This window comes from Sinocyclocheilus anshuiensis, unplaced genomic scaffold, assembly GCF_001515605.1.
Source record: "Sinocyclocheilus anshuiensis isolate Anshui unplaced genomic scaffold, SAMN03320099.WGS_v1.1 scaffold477, whole genome shotgun sequence".
Taxonomy (NCBI): Eukaryota; Metazoa; Chordata; class Actinopteri; order Cypriniformes; family Cyprinidae; genus Sinocyclocheilus; species Sinocyclocheilus anshuiensis.
The window spans coordinates 171,348-187,833 of record NW_015536549.1 but is presented as its reverse complement, the minus strand read 5'-3'; the positions used below and the strand labels follow the sequence as shown (position 1 = coordinate 187,833).

General features: G+C 35.5%; 2 protein-coding genes across 4 annotated transcripts in view; one reads left to right on the top strand and one right to left on the bottom strand.

Annotated features, from left to right (window-relative positions):
* Positions 1-10,348, top strand: part of dennd2da (DENN/MADD domain containing 2Da) — a 24,612-nt gene extending 14,264 nt beyond the window's left edge. For 2 of the 3 annotated variants that reach the window (XM_016500162.1, XM_016500170.1), the window contains 13 exons: positions 680-754; positions 2,378-2,473; positions 3,395-3,570; positions 4,484-4,596; positions 4,688-4,757; positions 4,953-5,030; positions 5,988-6,128; positions 7,367-7,515; positions 7,609-7,780; positions 7,875-7,925; positions 8,032-8,113; positions 9,294-9,542; positions 9,933-10,348. In XM_016500162.1, the coding sequence (XP_016355648.1) occupies positions 680-754; positions 2,378-2,473; positions 3,395-3,570; positions 4,484-4,596; positions 4,688-4,757; positions 4,953-5,030; positions 5,988-6,128; positions 7,367-7,515; positions 7,609-7,780; positions 7,875-7,925; positions 8,032-8,113; positions 9,294-9,542; positions 9,933-9,997 (1,517 nt within the window). In that variant the 3' untranslated portion in view covers positions 9,998-10,348. Of the gene's footprint in view, positions 1-679; positions 755-1,677; positions 1,894-2,377; positions 2,474-3,394; positions 3,571-4,483; positions 4,597-4,687; positions 4,758-4,952; positions 5,031-5,987; positions 6,129-7,366; positions 7,516-7,608; positions 7,781-7,874; positions 7,926-8,031; positions 8,114-9,293; positions 9,543-9,932 lie in introns of those variants that run through there. The other variant, XM_016500179.1, reaches the window with a different exon arrangement.
* A 118-nt stretch (positions 10,349-10,466) lies between these two features.
* Positions 10,467-14,499, bottom strand: dram2a (DNA-damage regulated autophagy modulator 2a). The gene is made up of 7 exons (XM_016501887.1): positions 14,369-14,499; positions 14,008-14,085; positions 12,500-12,641; positions 12,241-12,418; positions 11,985-12,111; positions 10,952-11,048; positions 10,467-10,797 (listed from the first exon to the last, which is right to left on the bottom strand). The coding sequence occupies exons 1-7, from the start codon at positions 14,497-14,499 to the stop codon at positions 10,675-10,677; spliced, it is 876 nt and encodes a 291-aa protein (XP_016357373.1). The 3' UTR covers positions 10,467-10,674.
* Between the last annotated feature and the right edge of the window lie 1,987 nt (positions 14,500-16,486).

Genomic DNA, 16,486 nt, shown 5'->3' with positions numbered 1-16,486 from the left:
TCTCTCTCACACACACACACACACACACACACACACACACACACACACACGATGCGCAAAACTCCGCATTTGAACAGTCAATAGCAAATACTTAAACTAATAACAAAACAGTAGCTGATTCAGAAGCGCCAGATTGTCATAGCAAAGTCAGAATTACCTCCTCTCCTTGGTTCACGAAACGGTCGTCCATAAAATGCATTGCTGTTCTGTTGTAAGTAATCTTAAAGATTCCTAAATGCATCTACTTTCGGAAGGCCACATAAAGTGCTTTTGCTTTCGCCTAGAAACACACAGCGTCTCCCTGACATGGCTGCTTCAACACTAACTGCGGTTACTAAAACCACGCCTTCTTTCTTTGCGTGCACATTTGGGCGGCATGATGCAAATATTTCCACATAGTGAGGTAGATATGTGGGGGCGTGTTAGAACGAGCCGTTTTAGGGGGGCGTGGCAGAGTCTTAACTTTGATAAAGTATATCTCTTTGGTTTTGAGACTTTAGTCTTTGCAACTTCAGGGATCTTATCTATGCACAATCAGATTGTAACACTCCAAAGAGAAAGGAAAACTTGAAATTGCATCATATGACCCCTTTAAATAAAAAAAAACGAATGATCGAATGATACACGGATTCTTCTAGGTTCTAGCACAAGGTTCAGTTGTCTCTGTCTTGGCCTACAGAAAGATCTCCAGGACAAGAAGATGACATAGATAAGAGAAGAGCTTTCTCAGATGGAGAAATTGAGACCAACAAAGGTAAGACTTCTTTTGAGTCTACTGAAGTGAAACGGACAGTTTTCCACCAATGCATTTTTTTTATTATCATTTAGGGTAATAAAGGGGTCTGTCTACTTTTGATATGTGCAATAAATGCTGTTTTCAGTACTGATGTTTAATAAGGCTTATGCATTAGCAGGTCTGTGAACCTGTTTATTCAGAAGTAAAGCTCTTGTGGTCAATATATAGTAAATAAAATTAGTCTATAAATACTGAGGTGAAGGAAAAGCATGTCTCTGAGAATGTTCTTGTGGATTTCTACCAAAGTGAATCAACTTATGACGCCAGCAGATGTGTTATTATTGGCATGTGTTATTAAGTTTGCAAGCGTTATTTAACCAGGCAAAAGTCTCTTTGAGTAAACTCTCTTTTACAAGAGTCCCCTGGTCAAGATGGCATCCAAAAACACAGAAACGCGGACCTGCGATAGTGCGATATACGACAGTGTCGTATGAATTGTGTCATTATGTGTCACACCAGTGTCATCTAAAAGTACCTGCGGTTCAAATAAACTCTGGACTAACTGCAATGAAGAGCAGAGAAATGAAGGAACTCCCACTGAAGACAAGTCATTTACTCGTTTAACAGTTCACATCGTTTGAACATAAGTAGGAAGTGTTTTCCGATTCCGATCTGCCTTTCACTTCTTTTCACCGATTCGATTCGTTCGGACAGTTCATTTCAATAAATCAGTTAAAACGCATTGTTTGAGACGCCCCCGCACTGTTTTCGCTGATTTCCTTTTGCAGTAAAACGGGATATGTTTATATAATGCTATTTATCACTATATTTTCGATTATGTTTTATAAATTATGCTGTCTGATTCTCTCTAACAGTCAAATGATTCACGAACAGTTTGCGACTCGGTTCGAATGAACAGCCGTTTTAAAAGAATCATTGATTCGCGAATCGGACGTCTGCAGCGCGCGCACATGTTGGCTGTACCATTCTATTTAATACAGTGATCTTGCGCGTCAATGGGAAAGACTGCCGTGAGATCACGACATAAATATCACTGTAATTAACAAACCTTACGCAAAGAGATTCGAACATGAACGGAGTTACTCTCTCTAATGTCAAAAAAAGAGGAACGAAGGCAAACTCACGTAAACACCGGAGTAAGTTCAACCACTGCGTTTAAAGTGATTCTGTATAGTATAAATAAAAAATAAAATTTAAATATTTGTTAATTATTAAATATTTTTCTATCGGCATGTAAGTCTAGAACTTTATGTTTTGTTAGTTAGATTGATGCTGTTGAACTTGTTGAATAGTTGCTGTCACAATATTGTATTAGGGATGTATTGGGTTTTTACAGTTAACTGTCTGGCATATGGTAAGCTATTTAAATGGCAAAGCAGGTTCAGCAAGAGTCTTTGTGGTTTCTGGTAAGGAACTCTTGAAAACATAACCATGTGGGAAAGAATAAATTACATTTGTTGTAATCACAATTTACATTTCAGCTGTCAAAACTAACCTCTTTGGCTAAGGAAGTGAATATCCAAACATGAGTTAGTGATCAAGGCATTTCTGAGCTTTCTTGAGCAATTCTCACTGGTTGCAGTTGATTAATTGTACTGTTTTGTGCATTTTATTGCTCAGGTGTCTTTCTTCCAGGTGAAGATCAACCAGACATGGGAGCCATGAAGAGGTTCAGTACCTTATTTTCGTCTTTCCGGGGAAAAATCAGCAAAGACAGTGAGAAACGTTATTTAAGTATTGATTTATAATTTTTACAAACATATCTAGCTACTTCAGCTATCCTTAAAAATTCAGCTGCATCATACACTGTGCATGTTTGTATGTTTTAAGTAACAAAAAGCATCTCTGATGAATGCACAAGAAAACTCGACTATGTAAAACATTGTTACCTTTTGCTGTGGCCATGGGCTATATATTGCATATAAAAGTAGTTAACCTTGTCAAAACATTTCAGCATGACTCATTCTCTGGTCTCATAGCTTAAGTAGGGCAACATGCCTAAAATAATTAGTCTTTCAAACTGAAGTTTTGACTGTGTGCTCAAATATTCAAATTCAAGATATTTAGAACGATTTGCTTGTAATATGTTGTTCATTTAAAATTCATTTATGAAGTCACAAGGAGGTTCACAAAGGCAGTCAAAGCACACAATTTGCATCTGTTCTTTAGTGCACTTCTGGTCTTTTCAGTTACAAGCAACAGTTATTGTTCTGTCCTTTATAGAAAGGCACATTGAGGGTTTCCATGGTGAGGCAAGTCAAGCTAGAACAAGACTTAGTGGACTCCTATGGTATTCCTGTTTGCTCTGTGTTGGGGGAGGCTGCCAAAAAGCAGGCTCAAAAGGAAATGTTAAGGAAATTCACAGAAGTGCTCCGTCTTTCTCATTTCGAATTTGTTTGTACTTGTTCGTGGTTCAGCATTCCCCGTTTGATCAGCATCTCAAGTGCTTTTCCTAAAGAGCAACATTTTTAGATTGTTTAGAAATTAAACATTTATAAACAGTTGGTTTGGTAGTCTTATCCATGAAATGACATGAAAACAGTCTCAGTTTGGTTCCGGAGAATTTGTGTTGATTTGTTTTTAAAAAGAGGTAAACATCACGGAAGCTAACGTGTGTGTGTGTGTGTGTGTTTGTAGGAACTGGTAATGAACCAGATCTACCTGCTAGCACAGAGCTTTCCCCTGTAGAAGAAAAGGCAAAGGAGCAGCGATACGCAAGCGGGCAGTTTTTCTTCGAATATCTGGTCGTGGTTCGACCTAAGAAGACTAAAGATGGGATATATGAGCCACAGATCATCTATCAGTTCCCTAAGGTGACGCAGACAAACCGTGTGCTCTGCATGCAGGCACATGTAGCATTCAGAAAATATTTAGTACTTTTGTAGCACTGTGGCATTAGTTCCATTCAATAACAATTCAATATATTTTTTAATGTTTGCATTACATTTATTTAATTAGTAAAGGCTTAAATCAAAAGTGACATACAAATGAGGAATTTTACCGTTTTCTACATCACAATTCACATTATTATGGCTTCATTAAAAGTGCTATTGTGTCTTCAGTTGTTTCTTTAAGATTGTGTTTCAAGAAGTTTGGAGTGAAATTTGGGTGTTTGGAATCACTTCCCCAGAACTTTTAATTAGACCAATCTTTTTTTATTACATAAATCTTTCAAAAGGAAAGATGAGAGTCTAAATTTTTATATGACTTAACTGATGGGTTAATTAATCTATCAATATTTTTTTATTAATTATATGTATTATTTTATTATTTAATATAGGCCTAGTTCTTTGAAGGTGAATAAAGACCAATTATAGTGAATAACTGTAGTGTAACACTCAGTACAATATAAGCAGATGTTGACTTAAGTTAAATGGATTATGGGATTTTAATATCAGAAAAAGACCATATTTTTATTTGGTTAATTGCATCATACATTATATCACTTATCACTACATTGTAGAAATCCTAAATGTATTATTTATTTATATGTACATGCATATTATATATATATATATATATATTACAGTATTTTTTGTACTTTTTACTTAAATGACAAGATCAAGGAAATGTGTGAAAATAAAAAGTTTCTATAGCTCATTCGTTGTCATTCTGATATGATTGAGATCTATATGAATGAAAAAGACAATTTGCATTTTCTGTCCCTGATGCTTATTAATGTAGTCTTGTTCTCCGTTTGTCTTTTTCTCTGTCTGTTGAGTACAGAAAGATGGAATGGTGCGATTTCAGAAGGAAGAGGAAGAGAAGACGTTAAAGGCGCTCACACTCTTTTGCTTTCCAGAGGGTGTAAACTGGGCGCCCTTAACAGAATATCCCAGGTACTGTCACCACACGCATCGTTTCTCCCAGCATGCCGTGTGGAGGCAGAAACTGTATGTTTCATTGTCTCTCTTTTTCTCTATTTCACAGTGAAACATTCTCTTTCGTGCTTACAGATGTTGATGGAACGAGGAAGAATGGATACTGTAGGAGGCTACTGGTAAATGTTGACTGGTCTCATTAGTGATACTTCCTGTTATTTATGTCTATACTCATACTACAACTAACAAATCCCTTACCCTAGGTGTTAAACTTACATAACAACCCACTAACAAAAACACTAGCAACATAGCAACAGGGTAAGCACCACTTTTTTTTCTAAAGCTTCTCTTGTCGTTGCTCTTTTCTTAATTAGCCTGATGGAAAGGGTGCTCGTCTGCCTGAAGCCTACTGTATCATCAGTAATTTAGCCTGTTTTGGACTCTTTTCCAAGGTAAACATCATAATTTACTGCACGGTCATCTGTAACTGCCTTACATTGTGCTTTATTGTTTTGATCTGTATTTGAGAGATTTGCCTTTTGTGTTTCTTGACTTTGTATTAATTAAGAGTTCATTGGCTTTGATAATCTAAAGTAATTTACTAGTCTGAAATGGCTTGTGTAATGTGTGATCTCTCAGTCTGTTGACTGTCTGAACTTAGTGCTACAGTTACTGGAGTATGTTTTGTTTGTTTGAGCTGAACTTTGTTCAGGTACTTTTTTAGGTGAATGCTCTCTCATGACTGGAAATTAGTTTGTTCAGGACAAACATCAAAGGCTAATGTGATATGATTAAAGCTAATGTGATCTTAAAGAAATTGACATATTCAAAATGTGGGTGTTTGCAAAGTTGTTGACTCTTATACTTCAATAATATATAGTGTTGTGTGTTCATAGCTCTCCCAAATAGATTACACATAAACTACCGTTCAAAGATTTGGGGTGGTCACCAAGGCTGCATTAATTTGATCAAAAATAAAGTAAAAATACAGTAATATTGGTAAATAATATTACAATTTAAAACAGCGGGTTTCTATTTTCTTGTATTTTAAAATGTAATTTAATCCTGTGATGCAGTAGTCATTACTCCAGTCTTCAGTGTCACATAATCATTACAAAATCATTCTAATATGCTGATTTCATGAAACAGTTCCTATTATTATCAATGTTGAAAACAGTTATGCTGCTTAATAGTTTTGTGAAATAGAAATCTTTTGTAACATTATTTATAACTCTTTATTGTCACTTTTGATCAATTTAATGCATCACTGCAGAGTAAAAGTATTGATAAAAAAAAAAACTTACTAACTAAACTTTTGAACGGTGCTGTATATTGAAAACTGATTTTTCGTCTTTTTTTAAATTCTGCCTGTTTCCTGTATTGTTCAATCTGTCTGTTTGCTGTTTTAGATCTTTGATGAGGTGGAACAGCGCAGAAAATTCTCCATGGCGATGATTTATCCATTTATGCAGAGCCTGAGGGAGTCTGTGTTTCCTGCTCCTGGACACACTGTTAATATCAAAAGTTTTATTCCAGAAAGAGGCACTGAGGTAAGAACTAGTGATAAAACTATTAATTTTTTTAAATCTTGAGGGCTGTCTGAGTGGCTGGTCAGTATAAAGAATGTGTCTTCCCCTTTATTGTTTTATTCTAATTAAAAAAAAAAAAAAAAAAAATGGAAATGCCATCTGCCTGAGACTAGGGTTAGAAGCACTCCAAATTGTACATCTCACACTATTAGTCCTGACATCGTTCTCTGAACAATGACTTGCATAACAATTGTGGTTCTCGTAATGACATACAAATGCAGTGTTGCTCAAGACAGCAGCTGCTACACTTTCCATTTCCACTGTATTTGCTGCAGTTGAGTCAACACCAAAAACCAAAAAACTGGTGTTAGTCTGTCATTTTCTATTAAACAAAAAAGAGGAAGAGGAAATTAAATGAGAGTGTGAAATCGTGGAAGAGAATAAAAGCTGGTTTTACATGTATTTTCCCCAGTAATTTTAAACCAGAGAGTCAATTACAATACATTAAAGGAGGTGTAAAGTAATACGTCTCTAATTCCAAACAAGCGGACAGGCAGGCAGAGACACGCTATCCACAAACACACACCTCCTTAGCTCTGGCAAAACAGCAGGAAATTGAAGTGAGTGAAGTAATAGCTCAGGGGAAAGGGTCAGAGATGAGCTGTTTCATGCAGGTATGTCCTCCTGATTTGTACCAACTTGACTGAGTTCTGCTTGAAATTCTCCTTCAGCAAATTTTCTATGTAACATTCCAATCAAGTGATCTGCACATATCTTGCATTATTATAAAAACCATAATTCTGCGATTAGTTTTACCTCAACAGTGATTTTATTTGTCATTTAATCTATCTATCTATCTATCTGTCTATCTGTCTGTCTGTCTGTCTGTCTGTCTATCTCTATAATTGAGGGTACTCAATTTAAAGTTTAAAGAAAAAATACTTAATTTATCAGAACTGACTATATGGCTATATACGTAACTAAATGACAAAAAAGAGGATTACAATTAGGCTGAAAACATCAAACATGAACACTAAATACAATTAATAAAACTAAAAAACAAACCAATTTATATTACTGTATGGAAAATATAGGGACTAAAACATTATTTATCAATGATTCAAATGAGAGACAAATTTCCTCCCTGATGACAAATAAGTGATCTATCTCTCATTGCTTCTAGCTAGTTATCCCCCAACAGTCTTTTTAATAAAATATCTACTGTACCTATAATAAAGCATCTGTGTATCTCTCTGTAGATCATCAGTTTGACTCGTCCAACAGACTCCTGGCTGGAGCACGTAGATTTCCGCACACTGTTCAAATGCCTGTCAGATGAGGAGGTGCTCCAGGTGTTTGCTGCTACTGTACTAGAGCGGAGGATCATCTTCATCGCTGACGAGCTTGGGTGCCTAAACACACATACACAAGTGTTAGGTTTTGCTTTGATTTATATGTTTATGTATAACCCATATTGATCAAACCCATGCTATCTCTGCAGGACGTTGTCTCAGGTGATCCACGCAGTGGCTGTTCTCCTGTATCCATTCATCTGGCAGCACACGCTCATTTCCATCGTTCCCGAGATCCTAATTGACGTCGTCATGGCACCCACACCATACCTGCTGGGTGTTCAGAAAAGTCTCGCAGATCAGGCCACTGACCAGACCGAGGTGAGTGACCAGACTTGTGACACCGTTTAAATATTGCAAGCAATTTACATTTCAAACGCTACAAGCTGACATCTAAATTCATCTACTCACCCAGCTGCTTGTTGTTGACTTGTCAGAAGGCAGGAAGGAGACATTTATCAAGTGTGTAAGTTCACGTTTACATCAAAGAGAGCATCTTTTCATTTGTTGCCTTGAAAAGTGACTGATGGATATAGTGTGGGTGACTGTGGTTGAAATGTTTCTCCAAACAGATGGGAGATGAGGACACAATATTACCTCACAAACTCAAAGATGAAATCAAGCAGGCCCTCAGTGCCAAAAATGAGAAATCAAGTAAGCAGCATTTTTACTCCGTATTTAGAGGAGTTTTTTTATTTATTATTTTCTTTTTTATTATCAATTATTTTCTCATTACTCATAAGTAGTGTTAAGCATTTTAACAAACCCGTAATAAGGCCCAGGTATACTTCATTTTCCAACTTAAGTTCTGTTTCACGCACAGTTGCCCGTCAGCGTGGAAGGATGTGTTCAGCACATGCACACTATCTAGTAGACCGTTCGTTTTAAGCACTCAGTCACTCGGACATGCAATGGAAAGACTGGGTCATTTTACTGACTTCATCTTTGAATCTCCTTGAGCCAAATGAATTCAGGTTTTGAACTCATTTGAGCAGTGTTATATTTTCAATAGCCAAATTCTCCAAACACGTCCACATACACAATCTTTGACCATATTTTGTATTGGGAAATCATTGTAAAGGAGCCAAATATAAATTATAAAAAATGTATGATTATTTTTCCCCCCAGTCTTTTGTTCATTTGTCATGTGACACACGCAACGAACGAATCATCATTGCGTGAATGATGTACTTAAATGCTGGCACATAACTTTATTCTATATTGTTGGTGCTACGGGCATAAATTATCAATTATTCAGAGTGCAGTACAGTCTAAAGACTGCTGCCATATTTCGCTAGAAAACCCAGCACCTGATTCTAACAAAATAGCTAAATAATAAGCTACTTGGCACTAGCCCCAGCAAATAAGCCTAAATTAACCAAAATACGCTGCTGTGTTTTTGTAAATAAGATCAAAAACGCAATCCACAGCTGGTAATGTGAAATACTATGAAAAGTAAGCCCAAAAAACGTACGTATTCTAAGCAGACATGGCAACACTGCATGCGCTGCGTTACGACCGTAAACAAAACGCAGCGCCTCTGTCAATTTTAGAAGTTTCCAGACATATAATGTGTCTTTAATCGCTAATATTACTTGCGTTAAATACGTTTTAAACAGTTTTCGTTAATGTTTCATGTTCACAACCGCAAGACGCTGTGAAGTTGCTATGTAAATAATCACAATCGCACCCTAGAAACAGCATATACGTAATTCTCTCAAAACAATAGCATAAATGTAAAAATCTAGTTTATTCATACTTTCACGTACACAATTATTTTGACCAAGTATTTAAAACTAATAACCTATATTTATATAATTTATCATCACTTCAGGTCTGGAGGAGTTGAACCGGGTGGTCCCAGAAGCTTTCCTGCCGTTCTTTATCAAGACTGTCGGCCACTTCGCTAAGTACATCGTGCGGAAGGGCAAAGACCAGCGGGGCGAGTTCCAGCGAACAAATTTCTGCAAAGCAATAGAATCCAAGAGCACACGACGGTTTGTGAAGACATTTGTACAGACGCAGATGTTCGACCTCTTCATTCAGGAAATGGAACAGAGACCCGCCTCTCAGGACGGCACAGGTGAGACGCTTTGACCTAACATTAAAATTTATATTTTTAAATATATTTTCACATTGAATCTCTAAAGTAATGTAGAAATGTATATATATATAAATATTTTTAATGTCATCTTTGTACTGAATACTATGAACGAAGGCAAGCATCACCAATACTGATGTCTGTTAAAATGTTTTTATTTTTTGTTTAATTTAAGTGAACTTAAAATCTTCACATAAACCTATTATAATAAATGTCACATTTTGAGGTATCTTTAATAGTGTCATCTTAATGACTGGTACTTTGATTTACTTTTGCTTAAGAAGAGGATGCTACCAATATAAAAATGATCTTGAATAGTAATAAAAATATAGTAATAAAACGTATAGTTAATATTTTCTCCCAATTTTCCAGGGCTCTTTGACAAAAAGATTGCAGAATACCAGAAAAGGATGAGGGGGAAAGCCAAGAAAAACTAGTGGAAGCACTCACCAAAGTAGCTGGTTGTGAAATAAATCAGTCAGTCATTAGTAAATAATTTTAAGGAATGTAGATAGAATTAAATGTCAGATTATGTTTTATTTATGTTGTCATGTGTTAGTTGTCAGACTTTTACTGCTGTTTGTCATTTGTGTCGGGGTTTTGTTGGGTGTTGTGGGTAACTGTATTGTGATAAGCTGCTGTATTTAATGCATGAAAGGCTTGTTTGAGCTAGAAAGGTTTTGACCAGAACAATGTCACAGAAACTGAGCCAGTGGAAACGTGCTGAATTGAAAAACATCCATTTTTCAATAAAAACAAAACAGCGAATGAAATGAAATTAAATAAAAAAAAACACATTTCATCTCCACATTTCACAAATAATTGTAAAAGCACTGAAATATGTCAAAACATTTAACATGTTTCTTCTAAAATTAAAAAGGAAAAACACTTAAAGTGGTGTGATACTTTGGCGATAAAACGTGTGTAAAAATATCTGTACATACATACCTAGACTCTCTCTCAATATTCTCAGAATAATGCAGAAAGCTTAGAAGTTACAGGAGCTTCTCTTGAACGTGAAAAGTTTCCTCGGGAACACTCAAATCTGTGAAGTACTGTCCACTGAGTGCCGGCTGCAGTGCTGGATGTCAGACACACGGTGGCAGATTGTCTCTCACATGGCACCAGCCAGCAGAGGTGAACGCTCTCCATGCTGCAGGTGCTCTCTCTCTTCATAGTGAGGATAGTTGTAAAGATGGTTACTCTGAAGAACAGGCTGAACCCGCAAAGTGATTTTCTGGGGGGGGTGGGGGGAAGAGGTTTGGTCAAACGGGTGGCAAACTTAAGCAAATTAGATTTTATGCACATACTAAAAATATTATTACACATTATACGATAAGTGATGACATACAAACTCATGAACCAGTATAAGTAACAGTAACAGATCATACCTGGAAATCATGTATATACGTGAGGAAGAAGCAGATGAAGGAGGATGCCAGAGACCATTCAGCTGCAGCACTGACCTGGTGCGTGCTGGGTTTGTCCCTGTTTTACCCAGCACTGGGTTGTATTTAACCCAGCATTTTTTAGAGTGTAGAAAACCCTAAAATACAGTAGAGTTTACATTTACATCTATACACATCCATTATCAATGCATCATCAATTTCCCCAAAATATTAAGAAGCAAAAACGTGTGTTGTATTTAACCCAGCATTTTTTAGAGTGTAGAAAACCCTAAAATACAGTAGAGTTTACATTTACATCTATACACATCCATTACCAATGCATCATCAATTTCCCCAAAATATTAAGCAGCAAAAACGTTTTTTTAACATGAATGATAATAAGATCCATTAATAACTATTCATTATTAATAACTGGGCACCAGATCAGCATATTAGAATGATTTCTGAAGGATCGTGTGTGACACTGAAGACTGGATTAATGATGCTGAAAATTCAGCTTTACATCACAGGATTTACATTTTAAAATATATTAAAATAGAAAATAGTTATTTCAAATTGTAGGCTAATAATATTTCACAATATTACTGTTTTTTGTTATCTAATAAATGCAGTCATGGTGAGCATAAGAGACTTCTTTCAAAAACATTTAAAAATCGCAGTGTTTCCATCAGAATTATTTTCCTCAGACCCCTACATAACACTAACCTAATGTAATTTTCCTTCAAATCTTTGCTATATTATATTAAACCAGTGTATTTCCATGAAAGTTACACTTTCATTATATTAATGTGACTTAATGTGATTTTTTTTCATACATTCACATACCTTCACAAATGCAGTTACACTACAGTATATATACACCAAAAATAATAATAATTGGGGATTTACTGTTCCTCAGAGTGACTTCTCTTGAACACTGCATATTTGGCCAACTATAGTAAGTTATTTGCACACAGATAATTTGCATATATGTCCAGCATGTATGAAGGTACTATGTTTGAAATAATAAAAGAGCCTGTATAGTAACTTCAGATCAAGTGTATCATCTGTCTTACTCTCTCTCTGGGCTGCCTGCAAGTGGAAATTATTAGCTACATCCACGCCAGGCAGGTCATCATACATTAATACAGAGGATATGAAAACTGACAGATTCAGTCAAAGAAGCAGAACAGGTATAAGAGTACTGATGCAGTTGGTTTATAAGAAATATAGAGAATCATTACAAACTGAGATGATTTTAAAGACTGCATATATATTGAGAAAAAGGATACATGTAATTATGCTAATGAGCGACCACATTCCCACAGCCATACGAGCCCAAAAAATATCCCTGCCGTGGAAACGTGGCTGCATGCGATACGACATGCCAGTCTGGACCAGTACATACAACGTCCCAGCACCAAAGGTCAGCCCTGCTCCCAAAAGGTGGATGGATCTCATATCTGTTTTCTGGAAGAATATAAAAAAACATTACACTGACAGTTTCAGAGAACTGACACTCAGATCAGAGAATGAAACTGTGGGTGTCACCTGGAAGTTGGCCACAAAGCACATCCCTACAGTGCTGACAATGCCCATCAGGAGGCATGTATAGGTCAGCAGCTGTAAGCCCGACTCAGAGGCTGAAATCAAAGCCTGAACTTGTTTATATCGCACATACATGGTGCCCAACCTTGCAAACATGCATACAGGAGAGTAGGGGTGAATCAATCCTCTACATGAGTGAGTGAAGTGACATGTGGACAAGTATAGAGACCCATACTAGGAATTAGTGCTCTGCATTTATCCCATCCAAAGTGCACACACACAGCAGTGAACACACACACACACCGTGAACACACACCCAGAGCAGTGGGCAGCCATTTTTTGCTGTTCCGTGCCAGTACGAGACTCGAACCCGCAACCTTTGGGTTACAAATCCGACTCTCTAACCATTAGGCCACAACTTCCCTACATCACCAAAATATTTAAAAAAATAATAATAATAAATAAAAATACAAGTTGGGCTGCTAATTCTTATTTGCATTTCTGCGGTGTCAACAATCATGATTAGATAAACACAAATTTGGTCTTTCACCATTTTAAAATGGGTAAAATTCAACAATTTGCACATGGAGTCACTTCAAGATCGCCATATCTCTGGAACCGAACCCTACAGGGCCTTAAAACTGAATATACCAAAAAAAAGTTTGTAAATTAGAATCTAAAAGGATATTGAAATATCTTTAGCACATATTGAGAGCGTTTAATTTGGGAAGATAATATTTATGGCACTTAGACAGGTATGCTCTAGGCAATTGTTTTGATAGAACGAAACAAGATACATCTCTACTCTCAACATTATTTGTTCTTCAAACATTCCTATTTAAAAGAAAAACGTATCAGCTGTACGCAAAGTGACCCTCATTTGAAAATTTGTTAGAATTAACAATTTACTCACGGGGAAACACTGAAATCCCCATATAGGGCCCTTAAAGAAAGGTTTGTTGAGAAACAAAATCTAAAAGGATATTACTTCTTGAGTTACAGCCATGCAAACTTTTGAACTGTCACCATTTGTATATAATGCAACAAAGATTGCTAAAGTCAGCAGATTTTGCTAACAGACCTGTAAAATCATAATGATGCTGCCATCTCTTGGCTCTAAATCTCAGGTGAAAATTGTCATTTTGACCCCCCTCTACAAAATTACTCAGTAATTTTTGGATTACTCAGTAAATATTCATGCATGACATTTAATATGTTGTCTTTCTTCTTCATTTATGTATTTCTTTCACCAAAAAACAAAAATAGCTGGGGACCTCTGGTTGACCTGACATGCAATGACCCAGATCTTCTTTATGCACCAAGAGCTTGTAACACTCCAAAGAGAAAGGAAAAATTAAAATCGCATCATATGACCCATTTAAATGAATGTGAGAGAACCAAGTCATGCACTAAACAGCATTTGTTTTTAAATGCATTTAAAAACTAAAATAAACAAGTGATTTTGAACTAAAACCCCTTGGCAGAATACAGAACTCAAAAGGACAAGATGCACAGCATTACCTGAGAAAGCTGAGATTGACAGCATGAAGCAAAACACACAGCGTTCAGGAACCTCAGTGCCTGTGTCACTACAAACAAAATAATAAATGCACAGTTTGACAGATGACAGAAATAAAACAAAGCAGTCAACTGAAGCTGAAAGATACAGATGGTAGTTCACAGAATGTCTCTGATCTACATCCGTCAAACTCTAAAAAGTGATACTACACTAAAAAATGCATGATTTATTTTCATCTTATGCATTCCAAGTATTCATGCAACAAGGTTTCTCTTCATAAAATGTTTCTCAAAGCCTAAAATGATGCATGACTCTGCATGGACATCTAGTACAAATAAAACTGAAAAACGTACCTTATGTATGGAATGAGTATGTCAGCATGGCCCAACACGACCGCTGTGGCATAAGAGATGAGGAATGTATCGGATGACCAGATAACTAGAGACCCCGGAAGAGCACAGAGACCTCTCTGAAACCACCACATACTGCCCTCACATTCAGATATTCACTCAGAGATCACCAACATCAAGAACCATCAGTAACACAACATGAGCTTAAAGGTCAAATCAACCCAATAGACAGAAAGTTACACATAGATATATATGCACACACAGTTAAATACATTGAGGGGAGCATGCAGAAAACTGAACAAACACAAGACTCAGAACACGCTTATTTCCTCATGCAAACAAATAAGGGGACGTCAGTTCGGCTGAGACTCAGCATCACAAAAGTAAATCATCAACATCGTCTGGTGAAGCTGAATTAGTTACACAGAAATGAATGTTCACAAACACAGAAATATAAAGAGATAGATCAGAGGCGGTTATAGAGTGGGTTAGTGCCTCTAAAATCTGAATGATTTTGTGTGATGCTCTCCCTAAAGTCCTGTGACCAAAGTCAGCTGACACTCATTCAGCGTGAAAATTCGCTCGCACGCACACACACACACACACACACACACACACACACACACAGACAGTGCCCTCTGAAGGTATGTTAAAACACACTGGAAATGAACAATAACATAGAAAAGATAAAGAAAAAAATAAGATATTATATTTTGCACAAAGAATATGAAGGACCACATTTTTGTTGCATGGTGAAAGTATTTTAAACACATTAAACACATTTAAATATAATGTATAATGTACTTTTTAACTATAAAAATAATTAATTTAATGAGTGAAGTTTCTTTCCAGTTTCATTTATGTACAACTGACAAATATGCATCATATATATTTTTTTTAATTTATATCAAAATCTAAATATAAGCCTAATAATTTTTTGTGTGATATTTTAATAAAATTTATGAAAAATATTATTACTGTTACAAAAAAATATATATTTAATATACATTTATTACAAGTATTTTTTGGAAAGACATCATTACTGATTTTTTTATTTATTCTGATCAGTGTTGTTTTAGTATAATTAAGATATATTTTTTATTTATATTTTCAATTTTCATTTTAGCAATTATTAGTAATTATATGTTTTTTTTAATTTTAATTTTCATTAGTAATTTTGTTGTGTTTTAGTCATTATCAGTTTTTTTTGTTATTTTTTCTTTTAAATGTCTATATAGTTATTATTTCAGTTTTAGTTATATTTTTATATATATTTCTTTTATTTCATCTTTTTATTGTTTCAGTTAACTATGATGCTTTTTCATTTAAAAAGCAGGAATAGGATGTATTACAGAATTGAGAATTATGGTAATACTAATTTGAGAAAATGAAAATAATGTCACAGTATATTTTATATGCAGTTTTTAAACACAAGTTTCAGTTTTGTTCAAGGTGACAACAGTTTTGCAGTAACTGTTGAATAAGCGCATGGATTTAATTTGGATTTAAAGGCCACTGTATTCAGAAAGGTCACACCAAACACTGTTAGGTTGGTTAAGGTTTGGAGGCTGCAAGGCCCACATTAACTGCTCCACAATAGAGAGGATTCATTAGACTAATACTGGGTGAAAGATACACACTGTTTAAGTAATGAAGCACAGTAATGGAGTCCTTATAAAATACTTAAGGGGTCATGAAATTCCAAATGTGACTTAATAAAGAGAATATTTACTGCTTATATTAGTATACATGTTGCTCCAAAATGCACTTCATAGGAAATCACAGTACTAGCGTTATTTTGGTACCATTGATATACTATTATAGTTTTTAATGTGTCTGTGTAGTTATTAACTTTTATTTCACTTTTAGTTTTTTTTATGGTTTTAGTTTGTTTTACTTAATTATAATAACTCTGCTTCTATGGAGCATGTCCAAAACCATGGTACATTGTTGGTAGCATAAGAACTAAAACATAACACTAAAACAAACTGAGGCAGTGATCAAGAAATCTGTTAACATAAATATAACAATCTTTATTTCATGACCATTAGTCTATTACAAAGTAAAGTATTTGATGTAAATCAACAGAACAACAAAAATACTGGTCGAGGTACAAATTCT